The sequence below is a fragment of the Anser anser genome, assembly GCF_964211835.1.
Source record: "Anser anser genome assembly, contig: HAP1_SCAFFOLD_60, whole genome shotgun sequence".
Lineage (NCBI taxonomy): Eukaryota > Metazoa > Chordata > Aves > Anseriformes > Anatidae > Anser > Anser anser.
In genome coordinates this window covers 437,323-459,084 of record NW_028153867.1, presented here as the reverse complement: position 1 = coordinate 459,084, position 21,762 = coordinate 437,323, and the positions used below count along the sequence as shown (strand labels likewise).

Here is a 21,762-nt window from a genome sequence, read left to right as displayed (position 1 = left end):
TTCGCGGCGCCCAAACGGTGGCGCCGCCTCTTCACCTTGCCGCCGGCCGCTCCTCCTCCTCCTCCTCCTCCTCCTCCTCCTCCTCCTCCTCCTCCTGCTCCTCCTCCTCCTGATCGGGCTCCTGGGCTGCCGCCCGGCGCCCCGCCGCCACCGGCCCTGCCACCGCCGGCCATGCCGCTGCCGGTCGCGCCGCTACCGGTCGCGCCGCCCGAGGCCATACCGCCCCCCCCCCGCGTTCGGTGCCGTCACGGGGCCCCCCCGCCCCCCGCCGCCACGCGCCGCGGGGCCTGCCCTGCCCCTCGTGGGAATAAAAATGTTGTTTTTGCAGAGTTACGTTGTTTAAAGGTAAGGAATGGGGTATCGAGGTGTGCTTGCAGCGATAAGAACGCTTAGCAGGCGACCTTGTAAAATGCAGACAACCAGACTCCGTAGAACAATTCGGGGAAAATCACGGTGTTGAGTCAAGTCAGGTAAGTGAAGAACCATTACCGCTTCAACCAGTAAAAAAGTCGAAAGAAATTCGAAATTTAACAGGCCGGCAACTGAAGGCCATGCATTGTCTGGGAAGCATCAGACAGATTGTGAGCCTGGATCACCCCCTCAGTGGGGAAACAGGGGAGGGTCCCGTCATCAAAAAGTATATAAACTGGGTTTTGGAACCAGCAGGGGCGCTCCTGCTCGTGGGACGCCCGCCACTGCGATCGCGAATAAATTCCTGCTTCGCTGAGCTCCTCGCCTGAGCCCAAGTTATTGGCTACGGAGTGTTTCTCACAATTTGGGGGCTCGTCCGGGAGCCAGTCGCCTACTGGGGAGCCCCACCGCCGCAGCAGCAGGAAGGCATGCCCCGCTGATTTCAGCGGTCCTGTGCATCGACGGCGGCGGTTCTGCGGAGAGCTGACAGAGGGCCCGAGACTGATGAAAGAGGCAGGATCCGTGAAGGAGTGGGGAAGGGAAGAAGGCAGGCACTCCGGCTTTGAGAATTGATCCGGTAACTCTGTGCACAGACCAAGGTAAGAAATAGGAAGTATTGCCTTGGGGGTCGGGTGAGACTCTGTGTGCCGTGTGATTGAGACGTACTTTTGTACGGAGCGAGTGTGGAGTCCTGATCCGCGGTTCCGCAGCTCCGCGAGGGGCGCGGCCGGAGACGGACGAAGCGTGAGATAAGGGAGAGAAAGGAAGAGTCTCGGGAAATGTGGTGTATGGTAAGCCCTTGCACGGGGAAGTGCTTGGCAATACACCAGGGAAATTTGGTGTGCGGTAGTCCTCGCACGGACGGGACGCCCGCCACTGCGATCGCGAATAAATTCCTGCTTCGCCGAGCTCCTCGCCTGAGCCCAAGTTATTGGCTACGGAGTGTTTCTCACACCCTCCCCCTCCCTCCCTCGCGCGCCCCCTCCCCTCACGGGAACGCGCGCCCCCCCCTCCCGCTGCCGCTCCCGTTCCTCGCCCCGCCCCGGTCCCGTCCCGGTCCCGCCGCCCTCCCGCTCCCGCCGTCAGGACCCGGCCGCCATAATGAACCCCGGCCCGGCCACCGTAAGCACGGGGCTAGGAGTCACCTCCAGAGCCTCCCCGCGCCGTGGCGCCGACCGCTGGTGTGCCGCAGCACCGCGCCGGGCGTGGGACGGCGCCCCGAGCCCACAGTGCTCGTCAGAAAAGCCCCGCACCGACAACCGATACCCCCGCACCGACAACCAACAGCCCCCACGCCGACAACCAACGCACAAGCAGTGTTTTAGGCCGGATTCGTGGCCCCGTTGGTCCGGGAGGCAGTCGTCACGCTAAATTCTACCCCACGGCAGGGGAACGATGGGCATCGTGACAGATCGCCGCCCCAGAAAATAAACACATAAATAAAGAATAAAAACGATAACGGGACTTGAATCGTGCCCTTAATAACAGACATTGGGCAGTGAAATCACCGACTTCTGCAACAATACGTGCTCAGGGAACTGACTAAAACCCCTCCTGCATCGGCCATGTAATAGCTAGGCAAACATCACATAATACTTCCCTCCCTCATGTACACCAAACCTATTAAGGCAACCATAGTAGTGTGATAACGTGATTTTTCTCCTCCAGATCAGCGTCAAAGGCAGCTACGCTAGGTTTGCTCATAAGTTCAAACGCTGCTTTATTTATTTATTTGAATTCCATTTTTCTTATTTAGAAGGATTTCCATAGGGTGACAGGCCTTTAATGACACTCACGACTCAGAAACATTTGCCGATGCAGTCAAACGGTGTCTATTAACGCGAGGCACTGAAGTTAATTGGTATTAAAAATGAGCCAAAACGAAAGGCAAGTATCTGCGTGTCCAGCAGAATGACAGCGATCATCACCATTTGATCAATCTTCCCCCCACTCTCTGTTGCAGCTAGGTACAACGAAAAGAGTTTATGAAATCATTACGGGACATTCTTGTAGAAAACTTCCTCAAGCTTGGAAGAAAAAAAAACATTTCAGCTAAGTAAAACAGAAAATAACTGGAAGAAGTGAAGTATGGCGGTGTTGGAAAAGTTGCTTCAAAGACTTGTTTAATTAAAAAGAAGGAAGAAAGCAAGTTCCTACTGCAATCCCATCTTTGTCAAACTGATGGCGGGCACCAGTACGATGTGTTCAGCTAACACAGGCTGGAAGTTGTAACTGCAGCTGTGAAGTTTACCCAGTAAAAAGACTCCGCAAAGCATTCTAGCAGTTCCGATGCAATCACTGCTTCCTGAATTTGTGACTCACGGTTAACACGGCAGTACAGGAAGAAGTCTGGCATTCACTGCGCTCTTACGGTAAAGAATCTGCCCTGCGCACACCATCCCAAGCCAGGTATGCGCTCCTAACAGGAAAGGACGATAGGCTGATAAGTCTCAGCAGAGGGAAAAAGACATCAGAGAACTACTTTATAACAGCAGCACGCGGGCTGCAACCAACGTTCTCTTCCTCTCATCATTTTCATTTCTGTGGACTCCAAGAGAATACACTCCCAACATTTTTCAGCTCTGGAGAACAAACAGCCCAACCAATCTCATTCACTGAACTACAAAACTGGTATTTTCGCTATCTAGTCCAGAAAAGGAGGCGCACGTCTCTAACGTACAGTGTAGAGACCTTGTTAATAGGCAAAGTCTGCATAAAATAGGTGGCCACAGCCTGATTTTCTGACGTTCAGGGCCTTGGGTCACACACCACCACAGTATCAGACTTAATGAAGTCACCAATCTATGTGGGCCTCTCGTTACACAGGTCACATGTTATGGACCAACCTCTCAAAGGCCAAAAACCAGCACTGATACTGCCGGGCCAATACATATCTGTAGCATCCCATTTCTGGGTGACAACACAATGAATGTTTCCACAAAGTACTCGATGCAACCTAACTACTGTGTTTGGTGATGCAAAGCAAGCCGTGTCAAAGCAGCGTAGCACCCAGGCACATTCCTGGAAGATGTTTTGCTGCTCACATTGAAGAAAATAGATAAAAAAATCCTGTGCAGTTTGCACTTCTGAGCTCAAGTACCACAGCTATGCACTGCAATTGAAGTGGCATCAAACCTTGTAAGGTTTTGAAGCTTCAGCACTGCCATCCAAATTCAAGGAGGCTGCATCTATTATCTTGAATTTGCCCCAGCTCAGTCCCCTGAAACAATTCCATAGACACGTACAAGCAACCCTTTTCCCACCCAGATTCTTTGCTTCATCTATTGCACCTCTACCTTGTGTCATATTCTTATTAATCTGCCCCTCAAAAGACTCCCTGGCTCACACAAAGAAGCAACCCAACAAATCCCTGTTCCCAGCCACGTTGCTTTCATGCTTTGGGAAGAGTTAACTGCAACAGCTCTAACTGTGATGCCACCTCACCCCCTCCACCTATGTGAGGTTCTTTGCCTTCTGTCTCCTCCTACGTCTACACCTGCACTAGAACCAGGAAGAATGTGCTTCCTACAATACTCCAAGAGCCTCTTCTGTTTCAGGATGTCATCATTTCAATTCAGGACTGAAAGTATTCCTAGCAAAAACCCAACAGCTAATAGCTAACAGAAGCAGTTGCTGGTGATCAGCTACAAGTAACCTGGAAGTACTGAGGAGTCACAAAAGAGAATTTGCATTACATTTAAGAACAGCATGCAGCTTAGGACCACTGCTTTCACTGACTACACTAAGCCATAAAAAAGAATTGGATTCTTACCTGCCATCACAGCAATTATGGTTTATGTTGCCCCCAAAACACACACGGCAGTACCAGAACTGTGTCAACTAGCTTTAACAGCTTCCCCAGCTATTAAGTACAGTAATTTCTGCTTCCTTTTTTTTCTTGGAGGAATATTCTTTTGTTTCCAGCCTCACTTACTTATTATACACACTGTTAATTAGCAACTATTTCTCCATACTCATAGGGTTATGGAGTCCCTATGACTGGAAAAGACTCTGTACCCTTCAAGATAAGAACAGCATAAAGGCAGCAACTCGCAAGACTGCTCTAGCTTAAAGCAAAGCTTTCCTCATGGCTCTCATCTCCTTTGACTTGAGTGCTGTCATCCTTCTACCAGAGCTTTAAAAACTTCATTACCACGAATGAAGGAAGACCAGAGCAATCAGAGAGGGTAGCAGAGGGTATAACTTAAGGAGCTGTTACTAGGATTTTTTTGTTGTTCCTGGTGGACTATTTTTCTCCTTGCCAGCAAGGAGGGAAAACCAGCAAGTTGTTTTCTCCAAGATTTTTTTTTTTTAGGTTTAAGAACACGGATTATGTTGTAGCAATTTCTTCGCTGTAAAGCGTCAGCTGAGAAGTCTAACAGTAAGAAGGGCAAGGGAAAACTGAATGCTGATGCAGAGAGTGCCAGCAGACATCATCCTCATTCCACGGGATGTTTGTAGCTATGGCAGTTGAAGTCTACACTTCCATATGCTTAACATACCCTATTTATAAGCCAATTTTAGCTGACCTAGCATGTATCAGTAGTACAGTTAGAGCCAGCAGCCTGCAGGAAAAAGTGGGCACAGGTGTTTCCATAGCAAGGCCTGTGAGTGTCTCCCATACATACTTCCAGTCTAAGCAAGCACATGAAAGGCTTGGCTTGTCGCTTACCTAAGGAACCAGGAAAACAAGGGGAAGCTAGATTTTGCTTGTGTCCTAATGCCCATATAAAAATAAAGACAGATGAAATACCCTTACTACCTTGTTAAATTCCATAAGCCGGAAGAGAACGTGCTGCACACAGGTACAAGTAAAATCCCTTGCTGGCAGGTTTGCAGAAACAAATCTTTTATTTACACAGGCAAGTCTATCTTTAGACCCCATTTACCTCTTTACATTTCTCGAATATTTACATGACTTCATGATGCTCCAAGAAGGGAGTGATGAACAAAAAGATTACAGAAACTGTCAAAAGCATAGCAAAAAAAACCCAACCTATCATTGTGCTTTAAAACTTATGAGCTAGAATAATGTAGAAGAAATGTAGTTTTAGCACTTTGGCCATAACGGTCATGCTCTAGAAGACACTTAAATAGCAGAGGGGATTTCAGAAGTGACCGTATCCAGAGGTTGCCAGTGACAATTCATGAGTGAATCGTAGAGTTCTTCGCTTGTCTCCGTGAATTGTCTGTTCATTTCATCAACATCCAAGTAGAGCTGTGGATCTGAAAATAAAAGCCTGGTAAGTCCAAGTATCAAATCTGAGGCATGCGCACAAAAAAACTTCACGTGAAATGGCTAATAAAATGTATTTTAAGCTAAGTGTAATAAGCTATTAGATCTACTAATTTTAGTGAGGTATTTAGTCCTCTAAAATTTTGAGCCTCACAACTCCAACTTTTGGGAATTTGTATATTAGAAGGCTGGGACTAGAACTGTCTTTCAAGATAAAGACAAAGACAATGTTTAAGATAGTAAAGATAACGTTTACGGATAATCAGCCATGAAACCCTCCCAAGAGTCATTTAATTCACTTCTACGGCAATACACGTTACATAGGATAGTTTCTAAACACTAACACAAAATGCCTCCACGTGAGGAACTTTGCAAACCTTCCAGGACACAAATATGTTTTGTACCGTATTTGTAAGTGCAAGCTGAATCCTCCTTTTGGAATCTGCAACATAAGCTTTTACCTCAGGGTGGAGAACAAAGCTTTTGCATATTACTGAGTTTCTAATATAAAATCTGTTTAGCGGAACCAATACAAAGAACAAAATTCTGTCTTAGACCATTTTCAAATGGGAATGAAGGCACAGGTACAAGAAACCTGCTGCGAAGCATTGACAGTGTCCCGTTTTACTTGATGCGGTCAGTGTATGCTGTATCAGCTTTAAAACCCCAGCTGATTGCAGATCAACCCCACAGAGGTTTGACCTCAGCTGAATTTTCAAGATGTTCTTCATCCAGTAGAGGTTGGCTTGTATTGTTAAAAGGCACAAGGATGGCTAAACTCAAGTGACAATGATAGAACCCTTATTACCGTCAGTAATTAGGTCATCACCGATTGCAGTCATAACTGAAGATTCCTGAAAGACAGAAAAGGCTAAGTTTAATCATAACTCATTTCAGAAAGCATCACAGATTCAAAGTGCTGCAGTCTCAACCCATTCCTTCTTCCTACAACTACAAGGATAGATGGCATTTTATCTACTTATTTTTAGAAGAAAGCCAATATTACAGTACAGGTTGGAAGGGACCTCCGGAGGTCACAACTAATACATTGACCACGATAAGACCACTTAAAACAACTGTTTAATTTGCTTTAAGCAAAGCAAATCAGAAGAACAGGAACAGAAGAAGCGTACGCAATTATGCTGTCAAAACCATTCTTTGGTATGCGTGAACAAATAATGGTGTATAAATCACTAATTCTATGGATTTACTATTTAAGCACTTAAATACAAACACCTCTGAATGGAATCTGCTCTTTTAACTTCACACTAAGCAGAAAGCATGTTTTCAACTTCGGATTCTTTTTGCTGATTCACACAAATCTGTACAACGTATTATCTGTGAAATATTTTCTTTACAGCAAGCGTGCACTATCTTTACCTCAAAAACAGCTGGAGCCATTAAAGAATCTCCTAAAGAGCAGTCTCCAACAGCTTGCATGCTGTCATAGGGAGCATAGGAGCTGTAGTTGTAGTCAGCGTAAGCATCGTAACTCCTCTGCGAGTAGTAGTTCTGGTAATCTTGGCAATAATCATTATAGTTGTATGACTGGTACCGCTGCAATTCTGCTTTCAGTCTGAAACATGAGAAGTTGCATACAGTCAGAGAACAAGAGACTGTAAACCCAGTTCTGAACTTAAACAATTTGTCAGCTTACATACTTCAAAGCTTAAAAGGAAGCTTTCCTAAACAGTCACCTAAGTGACAGCTTAAGTCACAGCTCAAAACCTCATTTCTATAGAAGCAAGCATCCTCACCTTTGCCAATACCAGAAGGAATTGTTCTCATGGATTAACTCCAGAGCCTTGACATGGTTACCTGTACACATCAAGTATTTTTAGCGTTGGCATAAGCAAGCTGCTGCTAAGTCTCTGTGCTTTGCTAAAGATTGATTTAAGACCAGAGACATTTATCAAGCACAGCTGCTTTAAAGATGCAGTCTTAACCCTTCTATCTTTTGTTTGGTTAATTACTAGATCTTATTTCCAGAAAGAAGTGAATGGAGTCAGATTATCCATTTCAAAGAAGCATCTGACACTGCCTGTCAGTTTGCCATGTCTACCTCCACCTGCTCTGTTTTTTTGTTTGTTTAAAGTCCATTAAACATTCAACAGCTGCCAACTATACCGCTCAGGTGAAGTCAGTCTTGCTTAACAACACAATCGCGATTCTCCAGCATGACGCCTTATTATTAGTGGGAGAATTACAAAATACGCTGGTTCTTAAGAAGAAAGGGCCAGCTGATTAGCTTTCACTACTTTCCCTTTCAAGATTTTCTCAGGGGCAGCTTCAGACTAATGACAAGAACCAAGACAAGTGCTATCTGTACTAAAACTGAGGTACACTGCATAAAGAACATTCAGATAACCCAGCTGCATATTCAAAAAAATCCGCTGTTTAGACTTGTCTTCACTGATTCTGTACAGGCAGACCTCCTGTGTCTGCAGTGCCCAGTTTCTCTCACTTGAATTGGGGATGCAGAGAAGTGAGTTCTATGCTTTTGGGGAAGAATACAAGCTGAAGGCATTCTGAAATAGCTTCCAAACTCAGCAAACATGAGGGACAAACTAATCCAATGGCTGGGTATTTCAATGCTAAGAGAGCACGGTACTCAGCCATTCAGAAACGTATTACTGATGTGTATTTTAATACCTACATTTGTTTCAATACTGCAAAGCTACACAAGTTCTAATAAAGAGGTAATCCATTGTCTTGTTACTGTAGTAAACAAACAGAAGATACATCATCTTAGGTCTTCTGCTTCCAACTGCACTCTTCCTACATACAGTTGTGTAGGGAAGGAAAATCTGAAAATACTGTTGACGTTCTTCTGGATAGCCGAAGCAAGAAAACATGTTTGTGGCTTATTCTTGTTTTCAAAATAAAACAATATTAATTTAATCAAAAAATTTTGGCAAAGAAGTTTGGACAGTGCTCTCTTGGAGAAGAGCATTTCCATTCTAAAGCAGAAGGAGGCAACATTTGCAGAATTATGCTAGGTAAACAGAAACAGAAGTGTCATTTTTTACTATTTAACAGAACACACAAGCTAACCTCATGAACATACTGAAATTGTTTATATGAAGTCCTGTTTTGTCAGTATCCTGAATCAAAGTTCATCAAATTTGGTATCAATTCTTTAACCGTTCAGAGACCTGAATTGCCTTAAATAAGTGATAGAACTGAGCCGGTAGAGTAAGAAACCCTCTCAGGAAGTGCTAAGCTTTAAACTCCCCATTGCCCTAAGCTCATGAAAAGCAAAGAATAGCATTCTAAACCTGTTCTAGTAATAACGCCTTTGGCTTTCCCCCTGCGTTCCCATTTTTCCCCCCACTTCTTTCCTGTCAACCCACTATAAAACTAGTTATGTGCTTCTCTCAAACTAGAGGGAAAGCTCTAAGAACAAGAACTCCCTAGCATATAAAACCACTTGTTGTCCCTTCTACCTTATGCAGGCCCAAACCTGAAAATATTTACCAATGCATTCAGCTTTGCTACTGTTGAGAAACAAGGCTGGTTACAATGGCAGCTAAGCCCAAGTTGCGCTGTCTGGCTAGACTTAACAGTTGGATTCCCCCAGCCATCCTGAAGCAGGTTGATGAATCCAGGGAGTCAAAACATAGGACTTCTGCATTTCTGGTTTTGTAGACTGCATCCTGTGTGCAGCCACTACAGCAAGGGCCACAGACTTTCCAAAGGCAGAGCTACAAGAATCTGATTATTTAGAATAACTGTATCAATGCACAACTCCTTGGTTACCTTTTAGAAATTCCTATGCTCAGCCGGATTCCTTTTCCCCCCAGACCTGGTGCGTTCTGGCAGTCTTGCAGTGCCCTCATCTGATCACCTTGCTCACCAAATCTGACATAGGCATACCCTCTACTATTTTCAAAAGGGAGAAAACCAATTCTAGTATGCATAACAGTTACAAAGCTAACGAATTCAGTTTCTGTCTTCTACAAAAAACAGAAGATAGCAGCTACTATAGCTTCTATTACTTAAGCAACCTCTCTGGCATGTGCACGTGCACAGAAAAGGCTTTCACCAAATTAAAACACTTGGGCCAGAAGCAAAAAGCTTATTCCTTGGTAGCATTAAGATGCAACTCACTGAGAGCCAGCAAAACAATACATTTTAAGTGCTCTCTGCGTAAGTAATCAGATTCAATATTTCTGCATATACAGCAGTTAATCAGTTAGCACTAACCCACTCCTTTTGGAGCCACAAACTTTATTGGTCACAAACACCAAGAGCTGGCTGTAATTATCTGAACCAGTATTAACCGGTACCTCTGAACTCTTCAAACAAAAATATCTTTCAGGTGCTCTTAGAAGAACAACATCAATTGCCTGCAACAATTTGATGGCTTTGCTAAACGGAGCACTGAAAAGCACAGTGGTACAGTTTCTTTTGTAGCCTGTTCAGAAATTATAGCCCCGTGCCTACAGCTTCAAATCAGGCCAAGCTTACCAGCCCAACTCTTACAGCTTAAGTTCACTGCACTTGAATGCCTTCAAGACGTGCTTTTAGGAGCCATGGAGAAGAACCCTCTGGTAAGACCACCATTATAAAGTACTGAGTGTTGTTTTACACTTAAAATAGAACTATCTGTTACAGTCATTCATCAGCTTTCCCTAGGCTGCTGCTCTCTCACTACTGAATGTGATCCTGCTCTCAGTTTCCCACTAACTTTTTCCCCCAGCGTTTATGGCCTCTTTTCATCTATGACACTTTTAAGGGACTACACCGTGTTGAAAAATGCTGGTTAACATTTCCTTTTACACAAGGTGCCTCATCGAATTTTCCTGACTAAACCAAACCCCAGAACCTTAACTAGAAGAGGAAGCACACAAACACACACGCCTCCCTGGCCACCATATCTCCCCAAAACATATCTGTTCAGTAACAGACCAACTGTAAGAATACTGCAATTAAAATCAGTATAGCTCTATACACTGCTTTTGTTCGGGATTACTAGCTAATGTCCTTCCCCTTACCCCTTCTGGAATTAATACTGAATTCTGTACTCCAAAACGCGGTTCTTAAGTCATACAAATGACATTTAACAATCAGAATTTTTCCACACAGTGATCCTCAATAAAAACTTCAATCCTCTACTGCAGTCTTTCAACAAATTAAAGGAATACAAAACTGGCTAATAACTGTTCAGTGATTTTTGGACCTTTGTAGCACTAGAGTAACAGCAGTACACTCTGCAGCATAGTTGCAAGTATGTGGGAATAATCTCTTTTTTTCTCTGAAAGGTGTGAGGCCTCTATTTCACCCTACTAAAGATTTTACCACCAACTGTACTGCTAGCATTGAGACACTGCAACTTCTGTGCTTGAATGAGATGCAGGACAGGTTCCTTAAGGTGTCGCAATTTTTCGTCTAAACCTAGTGTTGAGATGCTGTGTCTTTGACTCTTCAGTGTCAGCTTTCTTTCCAAACACTAACGGAGCAGCAGTAGTGACAGAATCCTGCTTCTCTTCTGTCCTTCCCAAAATAAACTGTGAGGCAGCTGCAGACTCTGCACCTGAACACTCTGAGTGAACACCGAATGTAAATGATGGCAAGGCAGCATTTTGTGGACGCAGTCGCAGTACCAAAACCTGCAGAAATAAGTGAATGTCAAGTCCGTAACCCACGGTGTATCTGCAGTACCTGAAGGTTTGAACTACATTCTAGTCCTGATCTTTCCAGTCAAAACTGTTTAACAAACAACCCACCAAACAGTAAAACAAACAAGAAAACCCCATGCTTCCTCTCTACATAAAACTTTTCACAACTGTGTTTTCTGCCCACCACCTGGCTTTAAAAAGTATACGAACTTCTTTGAAAGATCATGTTTTTAGTCTGAACTCCAAATGAACAACGTGTAGGGCATGTAAAGAACAAGCACGTCATTAATGAAAGCTTTTCTCTAAAAAGGATAAACTTATTCTTGGGGAAAAGTGTGGAAACAGAAGTTATCTAGGCAATATTCCTACAGGAAAAACGAATAATTTTGCCACACCTCAAAGGAAAAAATAATTGTGCTTAACAGGTAAGAAAATAAAAAAAATCAGAGCAAACCAAAAAATAAATCACAGAATATGCATCCTCGTTTTAATCATTAAGTATTACCTTTGAGCTCTGCTTTGGTGCTTGGCTTTGCACTTTCACAGGCTACACACTTCGTGGCCTCTGCTTTGTTTTGAACCAAGCAGGTCTCCCAATCCCAGCTTCCTTCAGGCTTCTTAAATTTGTCTAAATCCAGAAATTCTCCAGAAGGAGCAGAAAATGCAGATGCACTGCTACTGGTCACAGGTGTTGGACCCTCTGTGAGACAAACAAGACAGTTAACCATCCTGTTTGAACATGAACTATAAAATGAGCATTAACTTTTAAATTTGATTTGTCAAATCCCACAGAAATGTTCAAAACTACTCCGCAACTCCCCCCCCCGCCCCTGAAAAAAATAAAAGCCACCGAAAACCCACAAAGAAACAAACAAACAAACAAAAAAACCAGAGTGGAACTCAAAGCTTCCAAACAACACACAACTCTGTTCAGCACACAAGCTTCTGCTGCTGTTGATGACAGTGTAACCTCCATAAAGAGGCCTGACAGGTGCCTTTTAAAAAAAAGGTGCCTTTTAAGAGAGAAGCAGAAGATAACGCTTCAAATTCAAAACCGGAAAGACAAGAATGGCTCTTCCCTTCCACGGCACACGCAGAAAACTTTTATCCTAGTATTACTTGCATCGCTCTTCCTCCTGACAAGTGCAACGTAACCGTGCAATTCACTGCACCATGGTCACAGTAAACCCCTCATTTCCAAAATTCCTCCTTGCAATGGCAAGAGCCTCAGACAAAGATGCCGACTGACCGCTCAGAGGTTGGAAGTCCAAGAGAATCAACTCTGTCTGAAATCCATTATCTTACCTCATGAAATTTCAGTCTTACCGCACAGGATGATTACAAAAGCCCGGTCTAGTCCATCTTAATTTGTTTCTTCCACGATATATTTGCACAGGTGTTTTTCGATGTAATGGCATGTTAAATGACATTTAGAGTCAAAGTTAGAATTAGAATCGTATTTTAAAAACAATACAACCACGCTCAAAATCAATTACGGTCACACACAATGGGAAACAACCCAGTACTGCCCTGAAGAAGTTACCCAGCGGGTCACTCGCTTTCTTGAAGCCTACCACTGACCTTCATAGGCATCTCTCTGCTTTAGCTTAAGACTAGTTAAGACTACACTGTCTTGAAATCTGGCTTCACATCTCCCCTCAATTACATACAAACGGTGAGTAGAGGCATTTTGGACACATTCTGTAATTTTTTTTACTTATTTTTTGAAAGAGAAAAACGCAGTCATTTTTAACTCTTTCTATGGAGTTCTCATTTTCGCCAGTGAAAAATCACTATGTTGTTTTTAAATTAAGTCACTCACTTCAGCCACCTTCCCTCACCAGCTGCAAAGCCGGGGGTATCTGCATTGATCCAGCTCCGTACTAATACATTTCACAATCAGTTCAATTTATGCGACAGGCTGGAACCTGGGCTGAGACCTCTGAAGTGCCTGTAAACCAATCCTGCAGACAGCCGCTAACCCATCAACCGTACCTGGGAATCGTGTTGCTTAAAATATTCCATATATGCAACGTACTTTTATTCTGTACAAGATTCACAGAGGCTAGGATGGAAACAACAGGAAAAAAAGGACCATACCTGGTTTCTCAGACTGACAGGCTACACATTTGTTATCTTCCGTCTTATTTGGTACAAGGCATATTCCACAGTCCCAAGAGCCTTTCGCCTTCTTAAATTTGTCTCCAAAGCCCAGAGTGGCTGTTGTGTCAGTGCTGCTCGAGGAGGATGTCACTGTCACCGAGCTGTCTGTGACCACTGGTCATGTCAGAGCAGGCATTACTCCCGTTCCAGGTTTTGGTGTCTCACATGCTATACATTTTGTAGCTTCCGGTTTGTTTTGGACAAGACATGTATCACAATCCCACGTTCCAGGTACTGTTTTGAATTTGTCTCCAAAGCCCAGCATCCCTGCTGGGGGCGCTGCTGGCTTTGAGGTGTCGCATTGACTTGAACTTACTGTCTGTTTCATACTCTCAACTGTTGAGGCTTTAGTAGCTTGACAAGTTACACATTTGTCCTTTATGTCTTTGTTTTGCAGAAAAGGGTCACATGTATCAGATTGCCAGTACGATGCTTGTTTAGAAGTCTCTTTACCTGCAGAAAAAGTTGTTATTGCAGGCCTAGTATAAACCACTGTGCTTGTTGTAGGTTGTGCAGACGTAGAAGAGCGTGTTTTCAACAATCCAAAGTCTAGGAAGCAAGAAAAAAAAGTCTTCCTGTTAGCGCAGCACCTCACTACATGTAACTAAGTGACTTTACTAGAGGGCAAAAATTTCAACTCAGGTGCCAATGGTTACAACTAGACATTCAGACCGAGCGCAACAGGAAGTCCCCAGAAATCTTATCTAAACGGATGAAATTTCATCTGCTGCACTGGGTCACAACAGAACATTTCGTTAAAGCTTCATTTAACTCTTTGTTTCCAAGCAAGCTTTAAATCAACATTTTCACTGGTCGATACAAGTACAAACAGACAGTAGCTGACTGAAATCTGACAGTCCAACGTGGAATGGAAATAATACAATTTGATTAAGACGCGATGCCCAATCGAATCAAATTTCTAAAGCTCCTCCTTCCGTAGCAGATGACTCAAATCTACTCCAGTAACTGTACAGAAGTTTGTACTCGGAGCAGCAATCCATACGGTATTTTCCCACAGATGCTGAATATTAATTAAATAATAAAAACTCAAGACAATTGAACAACTGTCTAATTTTCTATAATCTTTTTCAAAATGCATCGGACACAGGACAACTCCTTATTTAAAAGGTGGCAATTTTAACAGGAAAGACAAGCTACTAATACAGAAAGACTAAAGGAAATGCATCTTAAACAGCAGCTCAAGTTGCTTGTAAATCTACCTTGAACATAGTTGTTTTGTGGTTTGTTGGTTTTTTTTTAGTCAAAAATGAAGTCTTTGAACAATGTGGATTTAGATTCTGCTTCTTTTAAACCGATAAAGAAAGTGAATGTCACTTCACTCAGAGGTCTTTCCTTAAACAAAATGCACAATGTATTTTCTCTCACTTAGCTCTTTCCAGTAGAGAAATGTGCTGCCTTCTTCACAAGTATGTAAGTTAGAAGAAGACTTTTGGGAAAAGATCAAATTCAATAAAGCCCTTTTTCTTAAAAGATATCTTTTCCACAGACACACTTTATGAAACTGTTGAAAACAATTGCAATTGCTTAAAAACAAAATTCAGAAAAGGGTTTTTAACGTAAAACACTCCACTTCTGTTTGCAGTTTAAATTTTAATCCACAGGAGCCATTGTAAGCTAAGGCCCAAAGATTCGCAGCTTTCGCCATGTATTTGGAACTGAAGCTCTTTCCTATTCTTTCTTCACCTGGGCTGAAGGTGGGACAGGAGTGTTGAGCTTTACAAACATTTCCTTTTCAATTCCACAAATTGTATTTACTTAAAATGAAACACCGATTATCTGGCTAATTCTCTTAGTACCTCATTTACAATTACATCCTAACACGTAAAGGAGATGCAACCCATCTGCTTTTCATCTTGCAGTTTTACTTCCAGCAACAAACACCACTTAGAATAGAAGGGGGCAGATGCACCCTAACAAACGCAGCGCTTAATGTAATGCTCTCCTACATTCATATTTATAGCAGATACTCTATTAACCATAAGTCGTGTGTTGGTTTTTTTTTTAATAAAAAATGCTAGCGTATTTTTTGCAGCATCTTTTTAAAAGGAGTTCATTATCTCTCCAGGATTTTTTAGAACGTCTAAGACGCTTCCTTCCTTTAAGACGTGGGCAGTGGTGAAGGGACCACCAGCAAAATCTTTGACCTCCTCTTTCTGTGTGTTGATGTTGGTTGAGGTGGTGGTGTCTTTTGAAACAAAAGAAAACAAAAACAGCTTTCACAATGTGACCTAGTTAGAGCAGATTATACTCACTTTTGTTAGAAACAAGAATTTCCAGCTTTCATGCTTCTCACATAAGAATCTTCACAAATTCTACTTACTTTGCAATGCTTTATGATTACAAGCAAAACAAAAAGCAACAAAACAAAAAAAAAATATAAAAGCAGATCTGTCACTGGAAAAATACTGCAGAAGTCCAACACTGCCTGGAATTGCTAGCATGCGCAGACAGGACAGATTGAAGATTTAATAAAGAAAAAAAGGAAAATAAGCACTTCAGATCTGAAGTGCTAAAGTTTCAGTTACCTAGGGTAAGAAAGGGCGTCACTGGAGTACCACTGGGTCCAGAAAGTTCTGCCGATTTTACAACGGGAACACTAAATGTAAACCCAATCTGCTATGAACAAGAGAGGTTTTTCAGATTCTCAAGCCACAGGAACTTCAATCGAATGCACACACAAAACCAAATCTGAAAGCTGCTCTTCACATTTGTAGCATGCATGCTGAATGACAAATTATAAGCCAGAAGCCTACATACTTTTCTCCATCAAGGCAGATTCTGCTTTAGTGTTCTGCAACAGCCTACTAAATGCCTAAGAAAAAAAGTCAAGCTCCTTTATTATTTTACTTACAGAAGACGTAGGTAGCACTTCTGCCTCAGTAGATTTCACAACTGGAGATGAAAATGCGAACTCAGGACTGCTAACAGTACTTGTTGGTTGTATCTGTATTTTCAAAAGAATTAAAGGTTTATATTTAAGAGCAACAACTACTTGAATTCACTACCCAACAGAAGTCCCGCAGTGACGTCGAAAAACCTGATGTTTGAGTTATTTTGCAGATAAAAGTAATAATAAAACACAGGGAAGTTTCCAAGTGGGTATAGGACAATATCTTCAAAACCAAATTCCAGAAACTGAGAGGAAAAGCTGGAGATGCTACTTAGGTCTAAATGCACGGAAAAGCAAGCCAGGAAGCTGAAGAACGGCAAACTCAGCCCAATGATACTCCAAGAACTTCAGCAAACACCTCAACATGTTAAAGCAGCTGTCTACTTCAAACCGTACAAAAAATATTTCAAGTACTCTGGAACAGATTAATGTTTATTTTATTGCAATAATATGCCAATTATTGCACCCTAGGCTCATTCTATGTGAGGCTTATATGACCACGTTACCTCTAATTTAATAACTTAAATAAAGTTGTGGTTTAACCATTGCAGGCAACTAAGCACCACACAGCCACTCGCTCACTCCCTCCAAGTGGAACAGGGAAAAGAACCGGAAGTAAAGAAGTAAAGTTGTTAAATTTGAGGTAGCATTAATGACTCATCGCATGTAATGGCTACCTGGAAAGACAAATGCCATAACCCTGTACATACTCCCCACTCCTTCCCCTTCTTTCCCCCAGCATTTATTGCTGAGCACGATGCTAAATGGTGTGGAATATCCCTTCGGTCCTCTGGGCTCCGCTGTCCTGGCTGAGTGCCCTCCCAGCCTCTTGTGCATCCCCGACCTCCTCGCTGGCAGGGCAGCATGAGAAACAGAAAAGGACTTGTCACTGTGTAAGCACTGTTCAGCAACAGCTAAAACACCAGTGCCTTACCAACACTGTTTTGCTCACAAATCTGCAACACAGCATCATCTACTACGAAGAAAATTAACTCTACCCCTGCCCAAACCACTATAAATAACTTGGCATAAAGTCCACACCCCCTTGCCCCCGCAGACTTCCACAGCATTTGAAGCAGTTATACAATCACGTTAAATGGGAGTTGGCAGGCTCTAAGACTGAGAGAAGCAGAATCAAAACATTTATGCCTTTTTCCCCAAACTGGCATACAACCCCAATTCATTCAGCTGCGTAGAAACTAATATTTGTTAGTTTCATGAGCACCACAGAAAAAGTCAACTCGCAATAAAGCAGTATACTCATTGTAAACATTATTTATAGCATAAAGATTTACCTTGCCCGCCGCCGTCGCTGCTGCATCTGCCATGCCTGCCGCCTCCGTTGAATTTGCCACGCTTGTCGTTGCCACTGTTGACTTTGCCTTGTCCTTTGTCATCAGCAGGTATGGCATGCCCGCCGCCATTATTGGACATGTCAAGCCTGAGGGCACTGTTGAACATGTTATGCCCGACGTCGCCGTTGTATATATCATGTCCTCCACCTCCTCCTCTGATAGATCTGTCAAGTCCTCCACCTCCGATGGATCTGTCATGCCCTCCACCTCTGATGGATCTGTCATGCCCTCCACCTCTGATGGATTTGCCATGCCCGTCGCAGCTGCTGGAGTTGCCGTGCTCATTGCTGCTGTTGAAACAGCGCTCGGTGACGCTGAGACAGCGCTACTACCAACGAAACTAGAATTGAACTGAGGCAGCGATGCAGCACTGATGGGTAGGGGTATGTTCGGTAGCACTGGTTCCTCCACTTCCTAAAGTTGCAAATTTTAATTTTTCTTATACAAGACATACTACTTTCTCACCCCATCCCACCCAATTTATTAACAAAATTAAATAGAACAAAAATCCATACAAATTAAGAGAAAGCAAGTTTCCAGAAGAAATCCCGATCTCCCCATCTCTGTCTACCACGTCATTTTAATTTATGGCAGGCCTGCTTCCACATTATACTCTATTCAACAACTGTACAGCAAGAACACTGAAAGTTAACTCAAAACCTGTGCAGAACAGAGAGGCACAGATCACATTTTCTTTCTTTCTTTTCTATACTTTAGTCATCAAAGCTCTAGAGAAGCATCATCCTTTCTAACTACCCTCGCATGGCTTCAATTAAGAGTACACTCTCAAGACAAGTGAGAAAGTGTTCCTCTTGCAAAATTAGGCAGGATAGCTGCCAAAGTTTCTAAAGTCACTACAGCAGTGAACGTGGAAAAAGGTAATGTTTAAAGAAGCAGGTAGGTTCAACAACCAAACTAAACACAAAAAGCACCAAAGAAAGTCAGACTAGCAGCACTGAAGATTGTGTTCTGGTAAATACAGTCTATACCATGTATCAGGATGCAAATATAAAAATCAGAAGAGAGCCTCTTAACAACTTCAGTTTTCATCCCTGCCACTTACTTTATTTGATTACTAAGATTGGATGAGTTATGTTTTAAATGGCATAGAAAATCTGACCGAAATTTGTACAGTACTATCATGATCTACTTAGAAATGACTAGGCAGGGATGTAAGTTGGTACTACTCATATTCAGTGCATCCTGTAGCTTACATCTGTTTCACAGTTTTGATTTGAAAAGTTTATGGAACCTTTGATATTTGGACCATTATTTTATTTGTGTTACAGGAATAAACAACAGTGTTTACGATTTCTTTATATTGCATCATCCAGAAGTCCCATTTAATGATTTGAAACTTAAATTAACTTAAATACTTAATATTAACTTAATATTAATTAAATACTTAATGTTAACATAAATACTTAAATTAACTTACAGGCAGCTTATATAACATCCAATAAAAGAAAAAATAATCTGAATATTCATGGTCATAGTTTTATGGAATAGATTTTTCCTATTAAAATGAGAAAAAAACTCTCTCACAATGAGTTTGGTGAGTATCAAAAACTGAGTCATCGTTAGCAGACATGCAGAATGCTGTCTTCTACTACTCTTTTTCACACTCTTGGCCTGTATCTTTCTGTATGACTTAAATATGAAACCAAAAATTAAGCTTTTTTTTTCTTTTTATACTTGGCACTCGTTTCAAGTATCATTCCTGTAGAAAAACTATACAAACCTTCACCAAAACTTCTCTTCTTAGGACTCATTCATTCAATTGCTAACGAGAAATGTTATAGTTTGAAGAATCTCCAAGGTAAGAGAATTAAAAATTTCAAAATTACATAAGCAAAGTTCAGGTATTCAAACACAGGAAATCAATTGGAGCCTGCTCTGAAACCCACAAGAAAACAAAAACAATGCAAAAATAAAGCGGTATTGTTATAATTTACTATGATGCAATAAAACTGACACACTTAGCTAGTTACTTCAGTAAGCTCAGTGACAGCAATTAATTTAAGAGTCACTTACCTGTTCTTGTACAGCTCTTGATAAATAGTGTATTCCTCTTTCCCTTCTCATTTTGCCGCCTCCGCTACTCACTCCTGAAGACAGACCACTGGACGCAGCAGTACTGAATTTGTAGCTGGTCACATTGCTAGCACACGACAGTACAGAAGTTGGGGGAAAAAAGAGAAAAAAAACTTACCAGCCAAATTTTTTTTTCAAGATATTAGAGCTGTTATTAGTCCTAGAATTGAAACCTGCTGATCAGAAAAAAACTAAAGCTGTCTCACAAGTTGCTAAACGCTGGTAAATACTTGATGTTCTAAATAGGAAAAACTTTATTAACAGCAGCAATGAAAAGGACATACATAAGTGCACCGTTCACATGGGAACAATGACTAAGCCAGAAGACCTGAAATAGAAGAGCTGATTTAGATTGTTATTTTCCAGTGCTTCCTTTAAATAGGACTGGTTCTCTGATTCTGCGATGCACGTGTATCTTTTGCAGGGATATAAAAGAACAGCTCACAAAAATACAGAAAGAGTGCACATATGCACACATACACATGGGAAACACTGCCAACAGCTCTGATAGAATAGGGACGCCTTAGACTTGTGTGGCAAGGTAATATGGCCTAAGCTTCAGAAGCAGCTCTGGCTTTCATGTGGCCATCAGCAGGAACAGCAGAGGTGTTTGGGTATGCCAACATTCCAGAAGTCTTTTCAGACATGAATACAGATCCCTTTTGTAAGGCATACAAAGGCATTTTTCTGGTACTTAAAAAAGCCTAGCTCAAAACCAGAAAGATATCCTAATCCAAGAGCAAATGGGGAAAAAATAACCCAAACCAGAAGTGAAATAGGGAATAACTCTAACAAAAGTACTATGGCAAGAAAATGAAGTATGCCTGGAAAAACTGTGACCTCAAAGCTTATCTTGCAGCCAATCAGTCAGTCAGTACAGAAGTGCATTAGATCGCACTGGAAGACACCAGGTCAAACTCCCACAATACTGAGGAGGAGAACTGGTCTAAACTTGTCAAATACTTGACAACAGCCTGCTTAGCACTGTAACTGCATAGAGGAAGAAAGATCCCTAAGGCATATGCTCAGACTTTTCTCTAATCCGAACTGTCAATCCATTAGAATTCTGAAAAAAGTCTTACATCAAAATAGATCTTCATTCAGACAACTATCGCTTGCCCGTAACAGCCCATATTCCTCTTTCTGTTAACACCTGTGAGCTTCAAGGGGGCAAAGACAGTTGTCAGCCTTCAAGCAAGTCTAATCTACAATTGGACTCAGGATATAAAATATATATATATACACACACACACATAGATATATAGCATTGGTGGGCCAGAGATTTACTGAGTATTCCAACTCAACTGTCCAAAGGGACTCTTGCCAGCAGATCAGTGTGGTGCTCCTGCTCCAGAACATGGCACCCAACAGAGACCAGCATCACAAAAAACACTACCACCACTACCTACTCTACAAACAAAAGGTAGGGCACTGCAATAAACTTTGTGAACGAAATCAAAAGCAGTGTGAGTTTTCTGTATCTCCTTCCTAAATGGAGAAGTAGAAAGGAGTTCTAACAGAGACAATTTAGAACAGTTTGAAAAAAACATAATTAAAACCCAGCACCTGATTGCACCTGTACCAGAACCTTAAAGCCAGTCGCTTCCACCCCTAAAAAGGTGGTTGTTGTGAAGTCCAACTTTTAGATGCCAAAACAAAGTGTTGAGTTCTTTCTGCAAGCCAAAGAATGCCCATGGTCACATAAGAATTGCTTGGCAGATGAGCATAGAGTCAACAAAATTCCCTGCTACTGTTCTTTGAAAAGAGCGACCCCCTAAAAACCGAGTGCAAAGTCCCTTAACTCAAGCATTATTACCCAAAACACCATTTGCCCAGAAGGAAAAGCCATCAATATTATCTGGAGGATAACTCATTTGACCTAAACCAAGAAAGCAGTATAACACAAAGCAGTCTCCTCAAGAAGAAATTCAATTAATTCTGCTGGATTTTTTTTATTTTAGAGATGAGTTA

At 42.2% G+C, this 21,762-nt stretch overlaps 1 protein-coding gene and 1 long non-coding RNA gene across 3 annotated transcripts; both read right to left on the bottom strand.

Annotated features, from left to right (window-relative positions):
• Window positions 1–5,278: 5,278 nt before the first annotated feature.
• Window positions 5,279–9,642, bottom strand: LOC310891250 (tRNA selenocysteine 1-associated protein 1-like). Its single transcript, XM_083853521.1, has 4 exons — window positions 9,407–9,642; window positions 7,028–7,223; window positions 6,456–6,501; window positions 5,279–5,637 (listed from the first exon to the last, which is right to left on the bottom strand). The coding sequence occupies exons 1-4, from the start codon at window positions 9,565–9,567 to the stop codon at window positions 5,501–5,503; spliced, it is 540 nt and encodes a 179-aa protein (XP_083709647.1). The 5' UTR covers window positions 9,568–9,642; the 3' UTR covers window positions 5,279–5,500.
• Window positions 9,643–11,950: 2,308 nt separating this feature from the next.
• LOC310891261 lies at window positions 11,951–16,343 on the bottom strand. Of its 2 annotated transcripts, XR_014577499.1 has the most exons (4): window positions 16,304–16,343; window positions 13,369–13,980; window positions 12,574–12,642; window positions 11,951–11,968 (listed from the first exon to the last, which is right to left on the bottom strand). It is a non-coding gene; the product is annotated as an uncharacterized lncRNA (long non-coding RNA). The 2 variants fall into 2 exon arrangements; XR_014577500.1 differs by lacking the exon at window positions 11,951–11,968 and having other exon boundaries at window positions 12,132–12,642.
• Window positions 16,344–21,762: the final 5,419 nt, after the last annotated feature.